The 19,832-nt window shown below is 39.5% G+C and overlaps 1 protein-coding gene across 3 annotated transcripts in view; it reads left to right on the top strand.

Annotated features, from left to right (window-relative positions):
• The window catches only part of RYR2 (ryanodine receptor 2), a 718,243-nt gene that overhangs the window by 654,196 nt on the left and 44,215 nt on the right, over nt 1–19,832 (top strand). For all 3 annotated transcript variants that reach the window (XM_087863178.1, XM_087863177.1, XM_087863176.1), the window contains 3 exons: nt 9,488–9,568; nt 10,329–10,417; nt 11,730–11,858. In XM_087863178.1, coding sequence (XP_087719304.1) covers nt 9,488–9,568; nt 10,329–10,417; nt 11,730–11,858 — 299 coding nt within the window. The remainder of the gene's footprint in view (nt 1–9,487; nt 9,569–10,328; nt 10,418–11,729; nt 11,859–19,832) is intronic.

The following is a 19,832-nucleotide window of genomic DNA, read 5'->3' as shown; positions in this document are numbered from 1 at the left end:
TCTCCTTTCCCTTAGTTGGGTAGTAGATCAAATCCCTTATTAGAGAATTATCTGTAAAACTATAAAGCACATGGATGAACCAAATTAGAGGATGTTTGGCGTCTTGTGGCTACTTTGGCAAACTGCCAAACTCTCACATTCTTCTCTGTCCTTAGAATAGTGATGCTTCGAGATCCTTCCGTTAGCCATCATTCCGACCGTCACCTCACTCTTAGCACAGATATCTCATACAGCCATATGTCTTTGCAAGTCCAAATTTGCTGAAAAAAATTAAGGACTCATTTTTAATGTTTAAATTATCCTGATCACTTAATTTACATGTGCACAAATAGAATGACTCACATAATCCTAGAGTTTTTCTCTCTGTAAATAGATGTGTGTATAAACTAGAAAATTTAGCACACCAGGACATTGAAAGCAGAAATAACTATTGCTGCACTTTCATTTCAGTATTTATTAAGAAAAAAACCTTCAATATTTTTTTGTCGTGATTTGCTTTTATTCTTTTGTGTTTGACTTTTTCAATTAATTTAGTTTCAGTGAGGCCCTGTGTGTTTCTCTGTTTTTGTTTGCTTGGTCTTATTTGGAGTGGTCATCTTATCAATGTATTAGTTTTGGAACATCGGATCTTTAATAAAACTAATCCTGTTGCAAAAAGTAAATTTTAACCCATCTGCCATTTGTAGTCTCCGTACCTTTCTGAAATATTTTAGAATTAAGTAATCTCTGTAATTATTTCTGTATATTTTTATTCTCACAATAGGTGAAAGAATTAGTTGCATATTTCTTAACCGTTTTCCAAAAATTATCACTTATGTATATTTTAATGCCGCTACTACGATACAGCTCCTGTGTGCTCTTGTTTTCTGCTTGACGTTTGAATGTATAGGTTCAATCCTCAACTCTCCATCATTCTGTTACCTAATTGTGTCAGCTAACTTTAAGAAAAATTGCCAACAGCACTCTAAACTCATTCAAATTTTCTGAAATGAATATCCAGCCACACCTCTTCATTATTAAGGGTTGTGTCAACAGTTGTGACACCCAGCCTGAGGGCCCCATCTAGAGAACTCAGAGTCCTTACAAATCTCAGGTCCCATACCTGCCTGCCTCTCAGGTCTCCAGAAGCCCTGGGCATTTTCCTTGAGCTATAAAGTGCCTGAAAATGAATGAATTCTCTGTCTAAAGTCTGACTTCCCTGCCTTGGAATTAGAAATCAATTTCATTTTCCCTGCAGTTATTACTTAATGTTCCAGAGGCATGAACACGGTCCCATTAATCATGCTTCATCATCGTTCATGCTGGTTCCCAGGTAGGGACAGTGGGCCTGCAGGCTTAGTTTACTGGGTCTCCTGTCCTTTGTCAGCCAGGTAGGGATCGGAATACCATTTGTGAGCCCGGAATCAGAAATAGTTTGGAGAGAATGACCATTGTGATGCGAGAAGTAGTCACATCTCTCAATATGAGATTGGTTTGATTTGTTTATTCTTTTTCAACACACACAAATAATTGCCCAAGCTGATTAACACTTTTTCTATTTTACTTCCTTACAAACAGCAAGACAAAAACAACATCTCAACTTCTTTTTTTCCCCCATTTCCTTTTCTTTCAACTATAAATGTACCTTCCTCCCTTCCTCAGTCATCACACATGAGCGTGGTAATTATTACAAATGATCTGCCTTTTCTTTATTTGCTCCTTCATCTGTCATTAGCTTTGTGTATAGTCTTGACAGTGATAGTTTTTTTGTGCTTTTTTTCCTTTTCTAGGCTGTTTAGCAAATAGATTATTTCATTTCCATCATTATGCATCCTTTTATTTTAAAACTCATATACCAAGCTTTCCTTTTTATTTCTTTCCATGAGGATGTCCAGTTATTTACATATGAGACATGGAGGGGCAAGAAGTATTTCAGTTACGTTTTTGGATTTGTTTTGTTCTATTTCTTTCATTTTGAAAAAATCTGGTGGACCCAGTTTTTGCTACTGTTGTGTAAATGAATGAATCATAGATGTGTGCCGTAGTCTCCCTGTGTGTTTCTGTCTTGGACATACTGTGGCTTTATGGCTGCACCAAGGGGTGCATGGGAAAATCAGTGGTGATCTGGCAGGGGGAGGGGGCGCTGTGACTGGCTGAGTCTCCTCTTGGCCAGGGGACTCTACCACTTTCCTTCCACATATTGAGACATCTACAGAGTTTCACTCTATTCCTTTGAAAACACCACACATTAAAAACCTTCTTAACAGGAAAACTGTTTTTCATTCTTGAGACTGAATTCAAAGAATGGTAGAAACAGTTGCAACCTAATATAATAATACAGATGGTAGTTTCTAAAAGACATGATACGCAATGGTAATAAACAAGGGATGAGATTTTTGAAGGGTACCTAGTATATCAACCAGGCTTTAAAGATCAGATCGAGCTCTCTGAATATTCAGCCTTACCTTTATCAAGAGGCCGATTAGAACACATGATAATAATTCACTTGCTCTATGAATAATAAACCACTTTCCAAATTAAGAACACTTAGAGCAACTCTATCTTTTGGCATATTTTTAAAATGTCTGTGACATACCCATTGTTTTGTTTAAGGGTCTACAGAAGTTAGGAAAAGTTTGTACCCTTGTAGGAGAAGGAAAATCGATCAGCCCTCCCAGAATACATAGAGAAGTTTGAAAAATCTCAATCTATTAGTGCTGTTGTAACTTTAAACTCAGCCCTGAGAAAATCATCTGATGATCTAACTTTTCTCCATCCTAACCAACTGTCTCTGTTAGGCTCAATCTCTTCCTGATGATGATAAAATGACCATAAATTATATAGCCATGGAAAATGTTTAATCTCAATGTACCTTTTGATACCTACAACCACCAGTAAGATATTGTCCCCATTTTATAGGTAAGGAGACTGAGGGATAGAAAGGTTACATGGCTTCTCCAGTATCATGCAGTGAAATGCCAGGGTCAAGACTGAAATGCAGGCCTTCTGCCTCCCAGTGTTACCAATTTCACGAGCCAGTCCCCTCCTCCATCTTTTACTCTCTACCGGGGGAGCTTATTTTATGTTAACCATATTGGTTTAGGTAGGATTTTTTACTTCTTTACTTACGGCTCATTCCTCCCTTCAAAGACACTAATGCATTGCCAATTTTTGCACTTAATGTTGAAGTTGTAAAATCAGTTTGGTGCTTTGTATGGTTACATGTGATACTCCTAATCTTGTATTGAGATACCATTGGGAAATATGTGCCTTTTTAAGGTTTGTATGTAAGGATTTCAGACTCATCGTTTAACACTCCTTTTTCCACTGCTGTTACCATCATGGAAGTTTGCCAGTATTACCATCCCTGCTTCCTAAATTTCCCCCATTTCTACAAAAGCCTGGACCTCTCACTTATTTAAAAAACAAAACAAAACAAAACAGTTTTCTTTGGCAGGTGTGTTTAGTAAATGTGCTCGGTGTTGTCCTCTCTGTATATTTTTTAGCCATATGTGTTTTCCTTTAACATATAATGAAGTTCAAAACCAAAAACCTATGTGAATATTTAAAATTTCATTCCATCCATGGATCTTTTTTTCCTCAAAACCATTAAACCTCATTACGTGAGCTTGAAAGTGCAATTTTTCTTCTTTCAAACTTCTTGGAATATAGTAGAAGATATTTTATTTTTTTGATCTTTTGTGGTGGTCCTAGACTTCATCAGCAAGATGAAATCTTGAAGCTGATCTCATTTCTCAGAAAGTGTTTGATTTTAAAAAAATTCTATGTAAAACATTAACTACCAGTTAATCTTTCTAAGTTTCCATCTGTATCTGCTAATGCACTGAATCGAGGTTCTTACTTGGCGTGTTTATAGTGACCTCAATCAAGTTTGTCTGAAGTTGCAGCAAAAGAATTGTTAATTAATCAAAACAATAATTAACACAACCTCTCAATATTGGCTATCCTAATTTTTTGTTAGTAGTTAAGTTACTTAGTACTTTAATTATTTATTGGCTATCTCCCACCCCAGATTTGCAAAGTCCAATGCACGTGTAGTTCAGTTTACCCCCTGAGTTCTGACTACACTGCTCTGCCCTTCCTGTGGGTCAAATTTCTTTTCAAGAAAAGCCTGTGATATTAGTTCATGGCACTAAATAGATTTTCCTAACATCCCTGCACAGTTTTTAAACAGTAAAGCACTGATCGAAATGTGAGTGGCTATTATGTGCTAGACGCTGTCCTAGGCATTGGAGTTCTTTATGGGCTCAGTGTAGACAGACTTGTAAACAAGTAACTTAGAAACCCATGATCTGTGTGTATGAGTGAACTGAGTTGAAGTGCTTGGCTGCCAGGCTCATGTGGTAAGGATCACAGTGGTTGTAACAGATGGCCTGAAGTAGGTGTTTACCTGGTAAATAAGGAAGGCAAAGAAAGACATTTCAATGGAAGGGAACCGCGTCTACAATGCTTACGGTACAAAGCATGACAAAGAACATCACTGACCTAATATGGTTGGAGAGAAGACTAGAGGGGAAATATAGTTTGTGGGACACTGTGAAAACCTTTTGTGCCATGCCAAGGAATTCTGTGCTTTCTTCCTGCGGCCACGAAGAGTCATTACATAAGTAACAATCAGTAGTATTATGTGTTATATGATAACCCACCTGGCATTAAGTTGCTAGCATCCATTGTTCAAACCAGCAACATTCAAGTGCACTGATTACTCACTCCTCAGTAATGCTAGTATTCTAAATAGACCCTGACTCTTAAAAAGATAGTGGGCAGCATGATTTCCTTCATGGAAGTTGGGAAGCTCTGAGGTTATTCTGTTTAATGATAGATTGAAGGAATCTTTGAGAGTATATTTTTCATAATTACTGTTAAAGGAATCCATCTGTTTATTGGGAAAGTGTTATAATTAGATTGCCTACGAGTGTTGTAGGCAACAGTGTGTAAGATGGATATCACAATCTGAGGGCAGGGAGATCAGTTAGGATGTTGGTGGTTAGAATGGATGAAGAACAGTAAGGATTCCAGTTAGAGTAATGAGAGCTGAAAGGCATTAAGAGGTTATAAGAGAAATAATCTTCAAATCACATTTGAAAGCAAAGGGATGTCTTCCTCCATAAGTAACATGTACTTTAATTCTGTTATACCTAATTTAGTTCACATAGTGGTCATTTTTGCTGTCTTGGGATCTGAAAGAGGAGTACTTTATGTGCTGGTCTCAACTTGAGTGTATGGAATATGTAGATTATTTATCACATCCATAACCCACTGAAAGTCTATATTTTAGAAACCTAAGTCTTTTGAACCTATGACTTCATGCTGCTGAAATGTCACTTTTATTCCTATTGTGCTTTGCATGTTTCAAAGCAATTGTAGTTGCTCGAACCAATTTTATTCTCCCAGGAACCCTATGAAGTAAGGAGTTCAGGTGATTGTTAATTCCCATATCAAAATGATGAAACAAAGGCTCAGAAAATTTATAAAAACAAGTAGGAGTTCACAGTTTAACTAACATATGGTACATGTAGTCAATGATTGTTACCCAAAGATTTTATCAATTTACTGATGTGAGCTTTAGGAAGTTTAGAAACTATGTTTATAAACTATACTTAGGAAGTATAGAAACTATACTGGACTCAGAAAGACCTTATGATATTGAAATGACCTTTTCCATTAGACTATGAACTTCTTCAGGTTCAGGCTTGTCTGTTAGTCTTTATATGCCCAGGACCTCACAAGGTGCCTATAGCATATAGGCGACACTTATGAATGTTTATTGAAATTTACTGGACTCAAACCCTTTATTAGTTAATAACTATAGGACCTTAATCAAGTTACTTAATTTCTCAATTGTTTACTGAACCACCTGTGTCACCTGATTCATAGGATTATTGCAAACCTAAAATGAAATGATGAGAAAGTATATCTAGCACAATGCCTAGCACACTGTAGTCACTAACTAAACATTAATTGTGAATCCATTTAAAAAATTGTATCCTTTGCTGGTTGAGCGGTAGTATAATTTAAGCAGCCAGTTAAACTGTTTAAGCAGTGACTTTAAAATCACCCACATGGAATCAAGTTCGTGACTTTTCATTAGTTAAAAATATTTTTATCTTAATCTTTCACTTTTGCTATTGTACAAAATATATATTTGAGTCCTCTGAAGATCAGTGATCAGAACTATTTATTCCATGGGGGTGGTGGGGTGAGGGGCGGTGGGGAAACACTCTTGAGTTCCACTTGACCAGCTTTTGTAGGGAGTTCTTTGATGCAACCAGTCTTCTATTTCATGCACTCACCCTTTTAGCTTTACTGGAGACACTGCCATGAAAAGACCTTAAAACAAAGAGGATCTTAGTCTTCTGGTCTATTTATCCTAATTCAATTGTTTTTGTATATCACTAGGTAGTCTTTTCACTCATTGCATTCATTTCATTAACAATTATTGATAACGTTTTGCAGCTAATAACAATTAAACCAAGCCTCTCAAGGCCACAGCATTGAGCTATGACCAAGGATGTTTTCAGTAACCAATAAAAACAAACACTTAAGCAAAACCCTTGTATACTTTTCTATTAATTAGGTAAACCAATTGTGAGTAGAATGGGTGGCTCAGTTGGTTGAGCATACAACTCTTGGTTTCAGCTCAGCTCATGATGTCATGCATCGTGAGATTGAGCTCCACTTGGGCTCCGCATTCAGCAGGGAGTCTGCTTGAAGATTTTCTCCCTGTGCCCCTACCCTCACTTGCACTCTCTCTCTCTCAAATAATAAATAAATAAATCTTTAAAAAAATAAGTGATTTGATTTTTAAAATAGGAATTAATTTTACTGGTAGCTTGAAGAAAGACAGTCTAATATTATTTATAAGTGAAAATCTATGTTTTTGAGAATATTTTGGTCCATTGAAATTAAAATGGCTTTCTAGAAATATTAAACACATTTAATAAATATGTTCAAATAACCATATTCATCACCTAGGCATGTTGTTCCCATCTTTATTTAGTGTTATTGCCACTGCTACTAATAATTGTAACCATTCCACAATTTCTAAAAATGGTCCCACAAATTATGAGGCACTAGTGAGGTAGGCAGTGTACATGTTCTCATTTCATAGATGAGAACACTAAGGCACAAGAAACCATCTCATCAGCAGCAACAGTGTTGAAATAACTCTCCTTTTATTATGGTATTAGAAATTGTAAGCCCCTTATAATTAAAAATGAAACCAAAGGAATGCTCTTTACCATATTTGCATTCGACCGTCACACAGCTATTACAAATACTATTTTAAGAATGTCAGAGCACTTTCAACTACATTTTACTCCATTTCGTTATGTTATTAATCTTGGTTTCCACCTTACAATGGAATTTCTTTTGCATACATCACAAAACAGACTGTTGATCCTGTACCTTCTGCAGACATAAAGCCATCATCCATCTCTGTTACTGTCCCACTTACATGCAGCATGGGGAATGGCAGCATTTTAATCAGACAGTAATGTGTCCATTAAGCGGTGGCACCCGTTTATACCTCGTATCACCTGATGGTCAATAAAGGCTTGCCCCCCTCCCACTCTCCTCTTCCTGTTGTTCTGCTCTGTGCAGCGTGTTCTTATGTAAGTAAAGTTACTTGTATGTGTTTTGGTATACAGCCATGAAAATACTGTGCATGCAGACAATAAACACAGCCTCCTCTTATAAATCAGTGTGCAGTGTGCAGAGCATTTTTAGGAACACAGGTAGACTGTATGATTTTTTTTTCATTGTTAACTTTTTTGAATACTTTCTCTCAAGGTTACTTACTCCACATTGAGCATATATGAACATTGAAAGTACATGGTCTATTGATGCAATTTTCTAGAAAAAAAGCATTTTCGATGGGCTCACAAGGAGAGAATCCATAAGTCCGTGTAACTAGCTCATGATATTTTGATTTAAATATCATGTTAAAGACGCTTCTGATTCAAATAGTTCATGGAAACATACTAAGTGTCATCAAGATTTCAGTTTATTAGCCTAGACTTGTTCTCCCTTTCTTCGCTATCCCGCCACGAATGTAGGCACTGAGGAATGGGCTTATCAGCCATGGACTGAGAGTCAAAGCAATGTGCACTTAAAGTTGAACTTGCCACATGACTAATCTGTTTGCATGGTGATTTTAGCTTGGTCACCAAATATCATATCTTGCAGGGAAATCAGTACAGTGATTTTATGTACTTCTTTTAATGTTTATATTAGTTTTCAAAATGGTTTTGCTTCCTAACCCTCCCATTATATGAAGCCTCTCACTTTGAAAGTCACAGACTGCAGACTGGTAAGTCCGTCAGCTCTCTGTCCTTATAATCATCCATACTTTTAGTTAAAGTGAACACATGGTCATTGCATAGTTTTCTTTCTTGGCCCAAAGTATTTCCAGTCTGAAAAGTTATTCGCATTTTTTTTAAAGACATACGTACATCCATCCACTTGCCGAACAACATTGTTGTGTCCTTTTGATTTCTAAACAACAAATTTAGGCGCCAGCGCATACACTCATAACATTGACAGTTTTTCCACGGACACCCTATGCTTTTAAAATCAACTTTCATTTGTGTGGTGCTGTTTTTCCGTTTGTTTCTTTCTTTGTGTTTTTGCTTTCAGAGTGACTTGTGATCAAGATACATTTTGATTGAAATGTAGGTAAACTAGCTGAACCCTTTTCTGAAGCGTCATGCTCGCCCCACAAATAGTTTTTTTAATGGTCCTGAATAGCTTCTGTGGCTCTGAGCCAACCGTCTTTTCGCCTTTCCTGGTTAGATTTACTCACAGAGCATGAGCCACCAAAGCCTTTCTTTTGGCTTGATATATATAATTAGGTCTGTTTGCCAGTTCTCTCTCCTTTGGAAGTAATGCTCCAACCCATGACGTCTCTGTATCAGATTTCTGAAGCCTTTACTTTTTTAAAATCCATAGGCCGGCTAATGAGACCATTAATTGAAATGAATTAAGAAACATTTTCTAGTCATTTACAATTTCTACAAGATTGTTTTAATTATTCTTTAAATAAAAGAAACTCTCGGCCCTGTTTTCTATATACATTGAATGCCTTTGCACTGAATCATTTGGTCATACTCTGGGAACAAACCAGACTTTGGTGTTTTTAAGAGATGTAGAGATCATTCCTACACACACCTTACCCAAAAAAAAGAAGAAAAAAAAAGTTTAAATCTTCAGGTTTTTTCTAAAATGTTGCCAAACCCATGCTGCTACTTTTAACAGAGAGAAACCTGAGTTTTAAGATTCAAATGTTCTTTTCTGACAAAGAAAAAGTGCATCTATCTGCCAAGTGCATGATCGTATGAGCTTCAGATAGAAAAGCGGCTATGATTCGTGACTGGTTTTGGTTCAGAACAATGCTAGATTGACATGCAAGTTTTATGGAGGTGGGGATAGCAAGGGAGGGACAGGCCGGGCTAGTTGATCATGTCTGATTTCTCTGGACTTTCTGCAGGAGAAAAGGTTCTCCAGGATGACGAGTTCACTTGCGACCTCTTCCGCTTCCTACAACTGCTTTGTGAGGGACACAACTCAGGTTCGTGAGCCCCCAGACTATGTGATGGTACCAGGGAGTCAGAATTTGGAAACCGGTAACGACCGGGGCCTGCTAGTTCTAACGCTTCATCCCTGAGTCAAAAACTGTCTTGAGCCTTTGTCACTATGCTCAGTATATGCAGTATGACATTTTATGTTTTACATTCCTACTTCCAAAATCCTTTGCTCGCCACTTCACTTAATTCCCATCAGTTGTTCTTCTGCTAGAGAAGACAGGTAGAAAAAAGATATAGATAGATATCTACAGAGAAATATATAGCTTTATTTCTTTTATACTAGTTTTTAACTGGGGAGTCTACTTCATTGTATTGCTTAGCATAATGTATTTTCCTTTGTGGTTGATACAGACTTGTGCAGCTGTGTAGACAGGAACTGTATCTTAATTCTATCTTTGTTTCCCCAGCACTGAGCACGGTACTGAGGAACAAATGATAACTGAATACGAAATTTAATTGCTATGTCCTAAAAGACGGAACCCCTTCCAGCGATTCACATGCCCAGAGCTCTAGAGCTAGGAATTAGGAAACAGATGTTAGCCACCTCTTAGACAAAAAATGAATACTGATATTCTGTGGAGCACCTCGATGTGTCTGGGATACCCACTGAAAACACTCCTCTTGGATAAAGCACCACTCAGCCACAGTGATTTTGCTGGAGACATCATTTGCTTTTGCAGTTCTTCAAATAACTCATTTTAACCTGTTGAGGAAGCTTTAGTAATGTCTTTTGATCTTATGTAGATTTTCAAAATTATCTGAGAACTCAGACCGGCAATAACACAACCGTCAACATAATCATCTCTACCGTAGACTACCTCCTGAGAGTCCAGGTACGTTGCCTTCTGTTAGGAAAAAATGGAAGGGGTTGGTTAGTTGAAGTAATGGGGCAGAGTTACTAAGCTAACGTGTTGTAATGTGTTTTGATGGATGACTAGACAGAATGTTTTGAGATATTTTGTCTTTGATCACAGCCTTCCACCGAGTCTTAGGGTGAAACTGCTCCTGTTGTCTTTGCCTCTGACCCTCACTCCTCCTTTGCTCGTTATTTTCTTTCTATAAGTGGGAACTTTCTCCCCATAGTTTTTAGCTTGATGGCATTTTAAATGCATTTTCATTTTGCAAAGTACTTACATGCTCTGCTCCTTCTGCTACAGTTGATAGAGAAATGAGGGCAGGGTGTTTGAAACATTTTCAAAAGTGAGAAAGAAAGGCTTTCAAAATACCTACGATAAATTTACATTTAACAGCTAGTTCTTTTCAGCTGTCCTGATACTTGAATTAATTTTAAAATTCGGCTTAAGACTCCATCACTTAAAAATCTCCCCGATTTTGTAGTAATCTTTCACACGTTAATAAAACTATTATTTTTTGAATCTGAAGGCATAGGCTTCAGATTTTCATTATTTTTTGAATCTGAAGGCATAGGCTCCTACGTATTGGGAGCCCTGTACAAATTTTATTTCCCTCATCTTATTTATAAGAGTGGCCAGATAGAGTAGTTTAAAACCCACATGTTCAAACTTTCAGTTTCTTTTTGAGTATGTAAAAGTACAATATTTTTATTACCTAAATGTTCCATTTTTGAAGCAAATTACAAAAAATATTGCTGAAAACATATTGGTGATTTTTAAAATCATATCTCAAAACCCAAATGTAGTGTGCTTGCTAGACTACATTGTGTTATTCCTTCAGCCAACTAAAATTCCTTCCAGTCTAAGTTATTGTTGAAAACATCCCATTTAGAAAGGTTGGTCTTGTTCAGATGTCTGTTTATGGTTGTTGTCAGTGTTTTTAAGTAGTCTAATCAGTTTCTTGAGGGGCGTTTATAGGAACAAGGAACATTTTTGTGTTCTCATGAGGAAACGATACGGGCTTTGTTGGAGAAGAAGGCCTGATGTCTGTAACCCAAAACACACCCCTGACTTGTCTAATTTTTGTGCTTACATAGTAAACATTTAACTCTGCTCAGTGGATAAATATGTGTTGATCTTATGTCTGTGAAGTTCAAGGTCATCAGAAACAGAAAGTCATTTTTAAAGCTAAGTTTTCTGCTTCTTCTCTCCAGCTGTTGTTTCTGTCTAGGGAGGACAGGTTAGTGGTAGCTTTAGAATGTATCTAAATCCTATCATCCCTCTTTTCCAGGAATCCATTAGTGATTTCTATTGGTATTATTCTGGGAAAGATGTTATTGATGAACAAGGACAACGGAATTTCTCCAAAGCAATTCAAGTAGCAAAGCAAGTCTTTAACACTCTCACGGAGTATATTCAGGTAAACATTTAAATATTTCTGCTGTTTGAAGAAAAAAATGGAAAAGAGTCAACTGGTTAGCTTTGAATTCCACGGAAAATGCAATATGCCTATTTTCCTGCCATGATCCACATTTGTTATTAACCTTTCGTATAGATTCTTAGCCAATGATGATAATTAAATATCAGGTTGAGATGTGAATTTACAGGGACTGAGTTTGCTTTACTGTTTGGCAGATCAAGATATTATTGACTCCTTTGAGGGATGAACGAGGATGTTGACTATGTTGTATCTCTAGGGCCTGGTATTAAGCACTCAGTACGTATTAAAGAAAGGAGGGAGAAAAAAAAAAGAAGAAGAAGGGAAAGAGAAAGGACAGAGCATTAGATTACTCTTTATTGTGTTCCAGTAAAAATAAGAAAGGAGTTTCATAGAAACTTTAAATGAAAGAGAATAGCAAAACTTTATGTTAAACACATACGTGTGTCAATGCACATACACACGGTACATATAAAATCGTAGAGTAATGTGTAGTACAGGTAGAGTTCCAAGAGCCATGAATAAAATATCTTTTCTTTAAACATCAATTTGTTTTATATTCTTCTTAGGCTAAACTTCTAGACTTAACCTGCAGATTTTTAAAAGATTTTATAAAATTTTGTTTTTTTCAACACGTGGAACTGCTGTTTCCTAGGGGATGGTCAGCCATCTTTCTGTGTTCTGTCTCCATGGCCACTATTACTCTGAATCAGTCAGTCACTGTGTGTGAAGTGCCATCTGCCAAGGAGACAACAGGAGGAATACATTTAGTTTGTTTCATTAGACTAAACATAATCTCGTGGCGGGAAGAAGTGAAGTAAAAATAACAGATGGTCCCCCAGGGCCTCGCACAGGTGCAGGTGTTTATAGAATGACTGAGTGCATGAGCACGCAGGGCCAAGGGAGGCCGGCCCAGGAGGGGTGCTGCAGAGCTGGGAGTGGAGGGGAAGGACATGACCCTCACCTCTTCCAGCTCATTCTCTCCTCTGTGGTCGTACCTTGGAAGGATCTTACTTTCTGTATTCTCTCCCTGGGCGGGGAAGAGGATCCTTATCTGACATTTCAAAATGGAAACGTCACACTTGATCATTCTGAGAATTTTTCTTTAAATCAAATAAAAGCGAAAGTTAAAATATGTGTCAGGCGGCTCACATTCCTATTTCCTTGTCTTCGCTGGCATCCACTGTTCCCTTCATATTCTCACACATGTCTCACAAGGTATCACGATAGAGCGTTCTGTGTGAATTCTCTTGATTAAAGTCTTTTTTAGAAAAATGTTTATTCAGATCCTCTGCTCATTTTTTAATCAGGTTATTTTTCGCTGTTGAGTTGTATGAGTTTTTATATATTTTGGTTATTAACCCTTTATCAGATATATGATTTACATATATTTTTCTCATTCAGTAGGTTGCCTTTTCATTTTGTTGATGGTTTCCTTTGCTGTGCAGAAGCCTTTTCGTTTGATGTAGTCCCACTTGTTTGTTTTTGCTTTTGTGGCCTTTGTTTCTGGCATCAAATCCAAAAAAGAATTATTGCCAAGACTTATGTCACGGATCTTACCACTGTTTTTTCTTTAAAGAGCTTTCTGGTTTTCAGATCTTACATTCAAGTCTTTAATACATTTTGAGTTCATTTTTGTGTATGGTGTAAGGTAGGGGTCCAGTTTTGTTCTTGTGTGTGTGGTATATGTTGTTTTCCCAACACAATTTATGGAAGAGACTGTCCTTTCCCATTGTATATTCTTGGGTTTTTGTCATAAATTAACTAACTACATATGTGTGGATTTATTTTTTGACTGTCTTTACAGTTCTGTCGATCTGCAGGTCTGTTTTTACGCCAGTACAACCCTGCTTTCATTACTGTATCTTCATGGTATAGTTTGACATCAAGGAGCATGATACCTCCTGATTTCACAAGTTTGCTTTGGCTATTCAGGGTCTTTTGTGGTTCCATGCAAATTTTAGGATTGTTCTAGTTCGTGAAAAATGCCATTGGATTTTTAAGAGGCATTGCATTGAATCAATAGATTGCTTGGGTAGTATGGACATTTTAACAATATACAGTCTTTCAATCCATGAGCATGGGATAGCTTTGCATTCGTTTCTATCTTTCCTACATCAGTGGCTTGTGGTTAGCACTGTATAAGTCTTTTACCTCCTTGGTTAAATTTGTTCCTAGGTATTTTAATCTTTTGATGCAATTGTATGTAGGATTGCTGCCCTAATTTCTCTTTCTGGTAGTTTATTATTAGTTTATAGGAAGACAACAGATTTCTGTATATTGATTTTGTATCCTGCAGCCTTATTGAATTGATTTATTCTCACCATTTTTTGGTGGAGTGTATTAGGGTTTTCTATATACAATTTCTTGTCCTCATGCAAATAGTAACAGTTTTGCTTCTTTCTTTCCAATTTGGATGTCTTTTATTTCTCTTGCCTAGTAGCTATGCCTAAGACTTCCAGTACTACATTGAATAAAAATGTGGTCCCACTTGTTTGTTTTTGATTTTACAAAACTCACTTTTGTAAGGAGTGGGCATCCTTGACTTATTCCTGGTCTTAAAGGAAAAGTTTATGCTGAAAGGATTTGCCAGTAGTTTTATGGAGGTTTTCTCGCATGTAACAAGTTGTTTTTCTCTTGCTACTTTTAAGAATCTCTTCTTGTCTTTAACTTTTGATGATTTAATTATAATGTGCCTTGGTCTCTTTTGGTGCTTCTTATTTGGTTACTTTCCCCAGGTTAGGGAAGTTTTCAGCCATTATCTCTTCAAATAAGTTTTCTGTCCCTGTCTCTTCTCCTTCTGGGGCCCTTGTGATGTGAATGTTAGTTGGCTTAATGTTGTCCTGTAAGTCCCTTAAGCTATCTTTACTTTTTTTTTCATTCTTTTTCATTTTTGCTGCTCTGACTGGGCGAGTTCCGCTGCTCTGTCTTCAAGTTCTGTTCCTCTCTTCTCCATCTTGTCTGCTACTGAACCCCTCTTATATATTTTTCAGTGCAGTTATTGTCTTCTTCAGCTCTGTGACTTCTGTTTGGAATATTCTTATACTTTCTTTCTTTGTTGAATTTCTCACTTTTCTTATCCATTTTTTCCCCTGAATTTGGGCATTATCTTTATGACTATTCCTTTGAATGCCATATTGTTTCATTAATATTTTTTTTCTGAGGTTTTATCTTGTTATTTCATTTGAAACATATTCCTCCTCCTCCTCCTTCTGCTCTCCTCCTCCCCTCCTCCTCCCCCACCCCCTTAGCTTCTGTGAATTGGATGAAACAGCCACCCCTCCTAGTCTTGAAGGAGTGGCCTTCTGTAGGAGATGAACTTTATTGTTCAACCCTGTTGAGACAAGAACCCCGTGTTCTTGTCTCAAACCGTCATGATTGCCCAAACAGTGTATTTTATTTTTAATAACTGACGGTAGTTGAAGGAGTGCCAGGCCAGTCAGTGTCTCAAAGGGGAAGAATTTAGCACCTAGCTTCAGGGTGGTTGGAAGCTAGATCTCCTCAGGGAGCAGCTTTTTTAAAAATGCAAATGTATACAGTCCTGTGGGATGGCAAGCATAAACCCTGTTGGCCCCAGAGCAAGACAACCTGGAGGTGTCCCCTGGGCAGCAGTTGTAAAAATCAGGGCTCCAGATGAGTGTGCATGCTCCTTTCTAGGAACTACTAAGGAACTGTGGTAAAGCAGAGGGGGGAGGGCACAATGAAGGGATCCCTTGGCCTGTGTTCCCTGAGAATACCTTCTTGGCTCCTAGAGGTGTGCCAAACCTGAGGCCTGCCCCCAAGACCAAAGCTCCAGGAATAGCAAGTACACCTCTGTCATGGAAAGGCTAGGGATATGTTTCTGTCTGCTCCCTGTGCAGTGCTATGGGGGTGGTAGCCTGCCAGGAGCTGTTTCTCTGCTTGTTACTGTCCAATGAGACCCAGGAACCCAAGCCACCATGCTCTCCAGAGCCAAGTGATCCAGGGGTGTCCCCTGGCAGCAGCCACACAAAGCAGGGTACCCAACATAGAAACTAGGCACATGTAAGATCTCCCCTCAGAGAGACGCTGGCTCTCTGGAATGTTTCAGAAGGAGAGTGCAAAGATAATGCATGCCCTCCAAGGTCTCAGAAAGGATTTATAGTCAGCCCTTAGTTTATTAATGAGAAGCCAGCCCCTCAGGCTACAGCTCAGTTGATAAGCTAATAGACCTCTGTCACAGAAAGATTGAACTCCTGGGTCTATTGCAGCTTGCTGTGCCCTGGGGGTGGTATAGCTTTTAAAAACTCTTACCTCATTGGTTATAATCCTGAGTTCCTCTGAGCTTAAGCCTCACTGGCCACCAGAGCCAGGCAACGTAGAGGTGTTCCCTGTCAGCAGCCACAAACTCAGGGCACCAGAGAAGAGTGCAAGCACCTTTCCGTAAGATACCGGTTTGCTAGAGTGAGGGAGAGGGAGAACACAAAGATTGCGTTCACCGGCCTTCCTTCCCTGAGTGCAGCTCCATAGGCCCCTGTAAGTGTGTCACCCCAGAAGCCTGCCCCCTGCTGGCTGGCACCTACACAAACACACAGGTCTCTTCTCTGAAACATGTGTTTCTACCTGCTCTCTGTGCGGTGCCCTGGGCATGGTGGCCTGCCAAGAACTCCTCTCTGGTTGTTATCATCTCATGGGACCCAGGATCGCAAGTCCACCAGATGTGTGTAAACGCTCCCCTCTGGAGATACTGGCGCTCCCAAGCACAGCAGAGGGAGATCACAAAGATAGCACTCAGTGGCTGGAGTGAGGCAGAGGGGAAGTGTAAACACGGTACACACCAGAAAAAAGGGAGGAGGAAGAGGAGAAGGAAAAGAAGAAAATATTAAAAGGACAAGAAAAAAAAGATGGCACCCACCATGAGAGAGCCCACAGACTGGAAAATAGAGATGGTGCCCGCTAACATTAGCAAGGCAGAGGAGAAATGGGGAGATGGCAGCCTCCCTGCCCAGAGAGCATCCTGGCGGGCCCCTGCCCCTCAGACCCATGCTTCGGAATTAGGAGATGAGTCTCTTTCACATGAAGTCTGGGTGCTTACAAGGGGCTCCTTCTGCGCTGGGCCCTGGTGTCGGTGAGTCTACTCAAGGGTACCTTAAGAGCTTTTCTTTCCTTAGTTCACCAGGGCGCCATAGGTCTTGTGGGCGGGAGCCCCATTGGTCTTAAAAGCCAAATGTTTTGGGGGGCTCATTTCTCAGGTACTGGTATTAATAGTTGGGGTGCCCAGTGTAGGGTACAAATCCCTTTGCTCCTCAGGAAGAAACTCTGGGTTTTGAGTATTCTTCCAGTGGTGGGGAATCATACCTGGAGTGGGGTTTATGGAGAGACTGCTCAGCCTTTCCTGCCTGCTACCATGTGCTTTCTGTCTCATTTGCAGACAAGGAGGGGTCGGTCCACCAATTTTTAGGTTTTTTCAAAGGAAATTATTCCACACGTAGCTATAGATGTGGCGTAGCCATGGGGGGACGTGAGTTCGGGATCCTCCTATGTCACCATCTTGAACTGGAACCCCAAACTTTATTCTCACTTGTTCATGTAACAGAGAACATTCTATATGAGCATTCAAGGGATAAAGTAGCTTGGCTTATTATGGTGTGTTCATTCTTTTTAAGATTTTTTTAAAATTTATTTATTTGAGAAAGCAGGAGCAGGGAAGGAGAAGCAGGCTCCCCACTGAGCAGGGAGCCCAACGCAGGGCTCGATTCCACGACCCTGGGATCATGACCTGAGCTGAAGGCAGACGCTCAACTGACTGAGCCACCCAGGCGCCCCATGGCTTGTTCATCTTTTAACTTCTTATTACTCCTAGTTTACATGGCATTTTTATATAAATTAATCATTTCTGAAATATATGTTAATAAAAATTTTGTTATGATTTTAGATCTACAGAAAAGTTGCAAAGAAAAAGTAAAGGTCTCCATGTAAGATTCACCCAGCTCTCCCTAACATTGACATTTTATGTAATTTTGACACATACATCACAAGCAAGAAATAGAAATAGAATCTTCTCATCTAAATTACAGACTCTATACTGACTTTACCAGTTTTTCCACGAATGTCCTTTTTCTGTTCCAGGAACCAGTCCAAGCTACCACATCGAATTTAATGAAATCTATTTTGAAGAAGCTTGTGTTAGCATCATATTTACTGACTGTTATTAATACTGTGAATAAAAGCTCATCATTAGCTTCATGCTTATTTTGGACTGCCTTTTAGATTACCGTCTTGCTTACTGCTTTTTGAGTCAGATTTTTGCTAACCATAGAGAATTTTTTAAGAGGGAGATCCAAAACCAGTGAAATCAAGGTAATCATCCATAGGATTCCATGCCAGCTTTAGTAAAGGGGGAAGAATTAGAATTGCTTGAATAAGAGGACATTATATTGTCTAAGTTCCTGAAGTAAGAACACAGAATCATTGGTGAGAAAAGAGAAAGTTTTAGTTGTCATTGCCAGAAGTTCAGTCTGAAGGTAAGACCAGCCCACCCTCTGGCAGTCAGTGAAAGTTTTATATGATGCAGGCACCGAGGAGATGGGAGAAATAAGAATGTTCCACAGTAGGGGAGGCACATGCTCAATCCAGATTAGTCATCATTTCCCAGAAGTGCACAGCCTGGGCTTGAGCAGGTCCTAGAAAGTAATGTAAGTTCTCTACGTTTCAGCTTTAGAAGGAAAAATGGGTAGGTTGGCCTTAGGTCTGCAGCTCCGTCACCTCGGGGTTGCAAAAGCAACTCTTGGTCACCTAGAGTTTGCAGAAGATCTGAGTCCTTTGTCATATAATAGTTTAACCTTTGGTTAAAATAGTAAATACTACATGAAGAAAATTTGTCCTGACTTGAGGAAAAATCAAGCTTATTTTCTTTGAAATGGCACTTAATTTACTTTTATTTTTAAATATTTGTTTACTGAAGTAATCCCTACACCCAAGGTGGGGCTCGAACTAATGATCCTGAGGTCAAGAGTCACACGCCCCCCCCCCCCCCGACTGATCCAGCCAGGTGCCCCTGACATGGCATTTTCCTGTTCACGCTGTGGCCCCTGTACTTTGCACCCTTGCAGGTGTTTGCGCCATGAAGCACTGTGCAGACACTTGACGTGAGCCCCCATGGAATCCTGAAGATCCATTGCTTTGAAACCAGAGTTGTAGGAGCCAGACAGGACTGAAGTACGCAGTCAAGTCCCTGTAGCCTGGTCCCTTGTATGGCCTCCATGTATTAAGCTGGAAGCGAAAATCGCCTGACTTCTCCTCCCCGCTTTCTCTCACACTTATTCTGTGGGCCATTTCTTTACCACTCTTTGAACGGATCTTGTGTGCTGGCCACTCTCAGATAAATAAAACTCCTTCAGTCTCCTTGTCACAGGAAGAGTCCCACTCCGTCATAGCCCAGTAGCACACTCAGCTCTTATCCCACTTGAAATCTCCCCTCGCCCTTGGGCTGGAAATGCCTCTGATGTGAGTGAGGGTGGGGGGCCAGGCGTATGATCTGCGCTTCTCTTCTGTCTCCCCACAGGATTCTTTTCTTCTTCCTTCTTCCCCTCCTTCCGCTCAGCCTCTGTCATCCACAGGGTTGGATTGGAACTGTGCAAGAGGAAGACGTGAGGGCCGGGTGGTGGTGAGGGTGGAGAAGGTCTTTCTTCCTGTGGGTCATGTGTAATTCAGGACTGCACAGCGGAGCTGGGTCTGGGGGCATATTGTGTTCTTTCTCGGATAAGTGGGCTTGGCCCGCTGACTGCTGCTAGCACCTGGAAATGCCTCTTTTCCCACCGAGACCCTGTGCCTCCCGTGGCATCTGTCTACCCACCTGGGAATCACATCACCCTTTCAATCAGTGTTGCTGGGCAAGATCCCACCGTCTTGGTGGAAGTGTTGCTTCCTCCTTAGGAGCCTGTATGAGAAACACGTACCTTTTTTTGCCACTCTGTGTCTTTCACACTTTCTAATACC

Source organism: Ursus americanus, chromosome 6 (assembly GCF_024610735.1).
Source record: "Ursus americanus isolate L20-20 chromosome 6, mUrsAme1.1.p, whole genome shotgun sequence".
Lineage (NCBI taxonomy): Eukaryota > Metazoa > Chordata > Mammalia > Carnivora > Ursidae > Ursus > Ursus americanus.
This window is presented reverse-complemented; position numbering and strand designations above follow the sequence as displayed.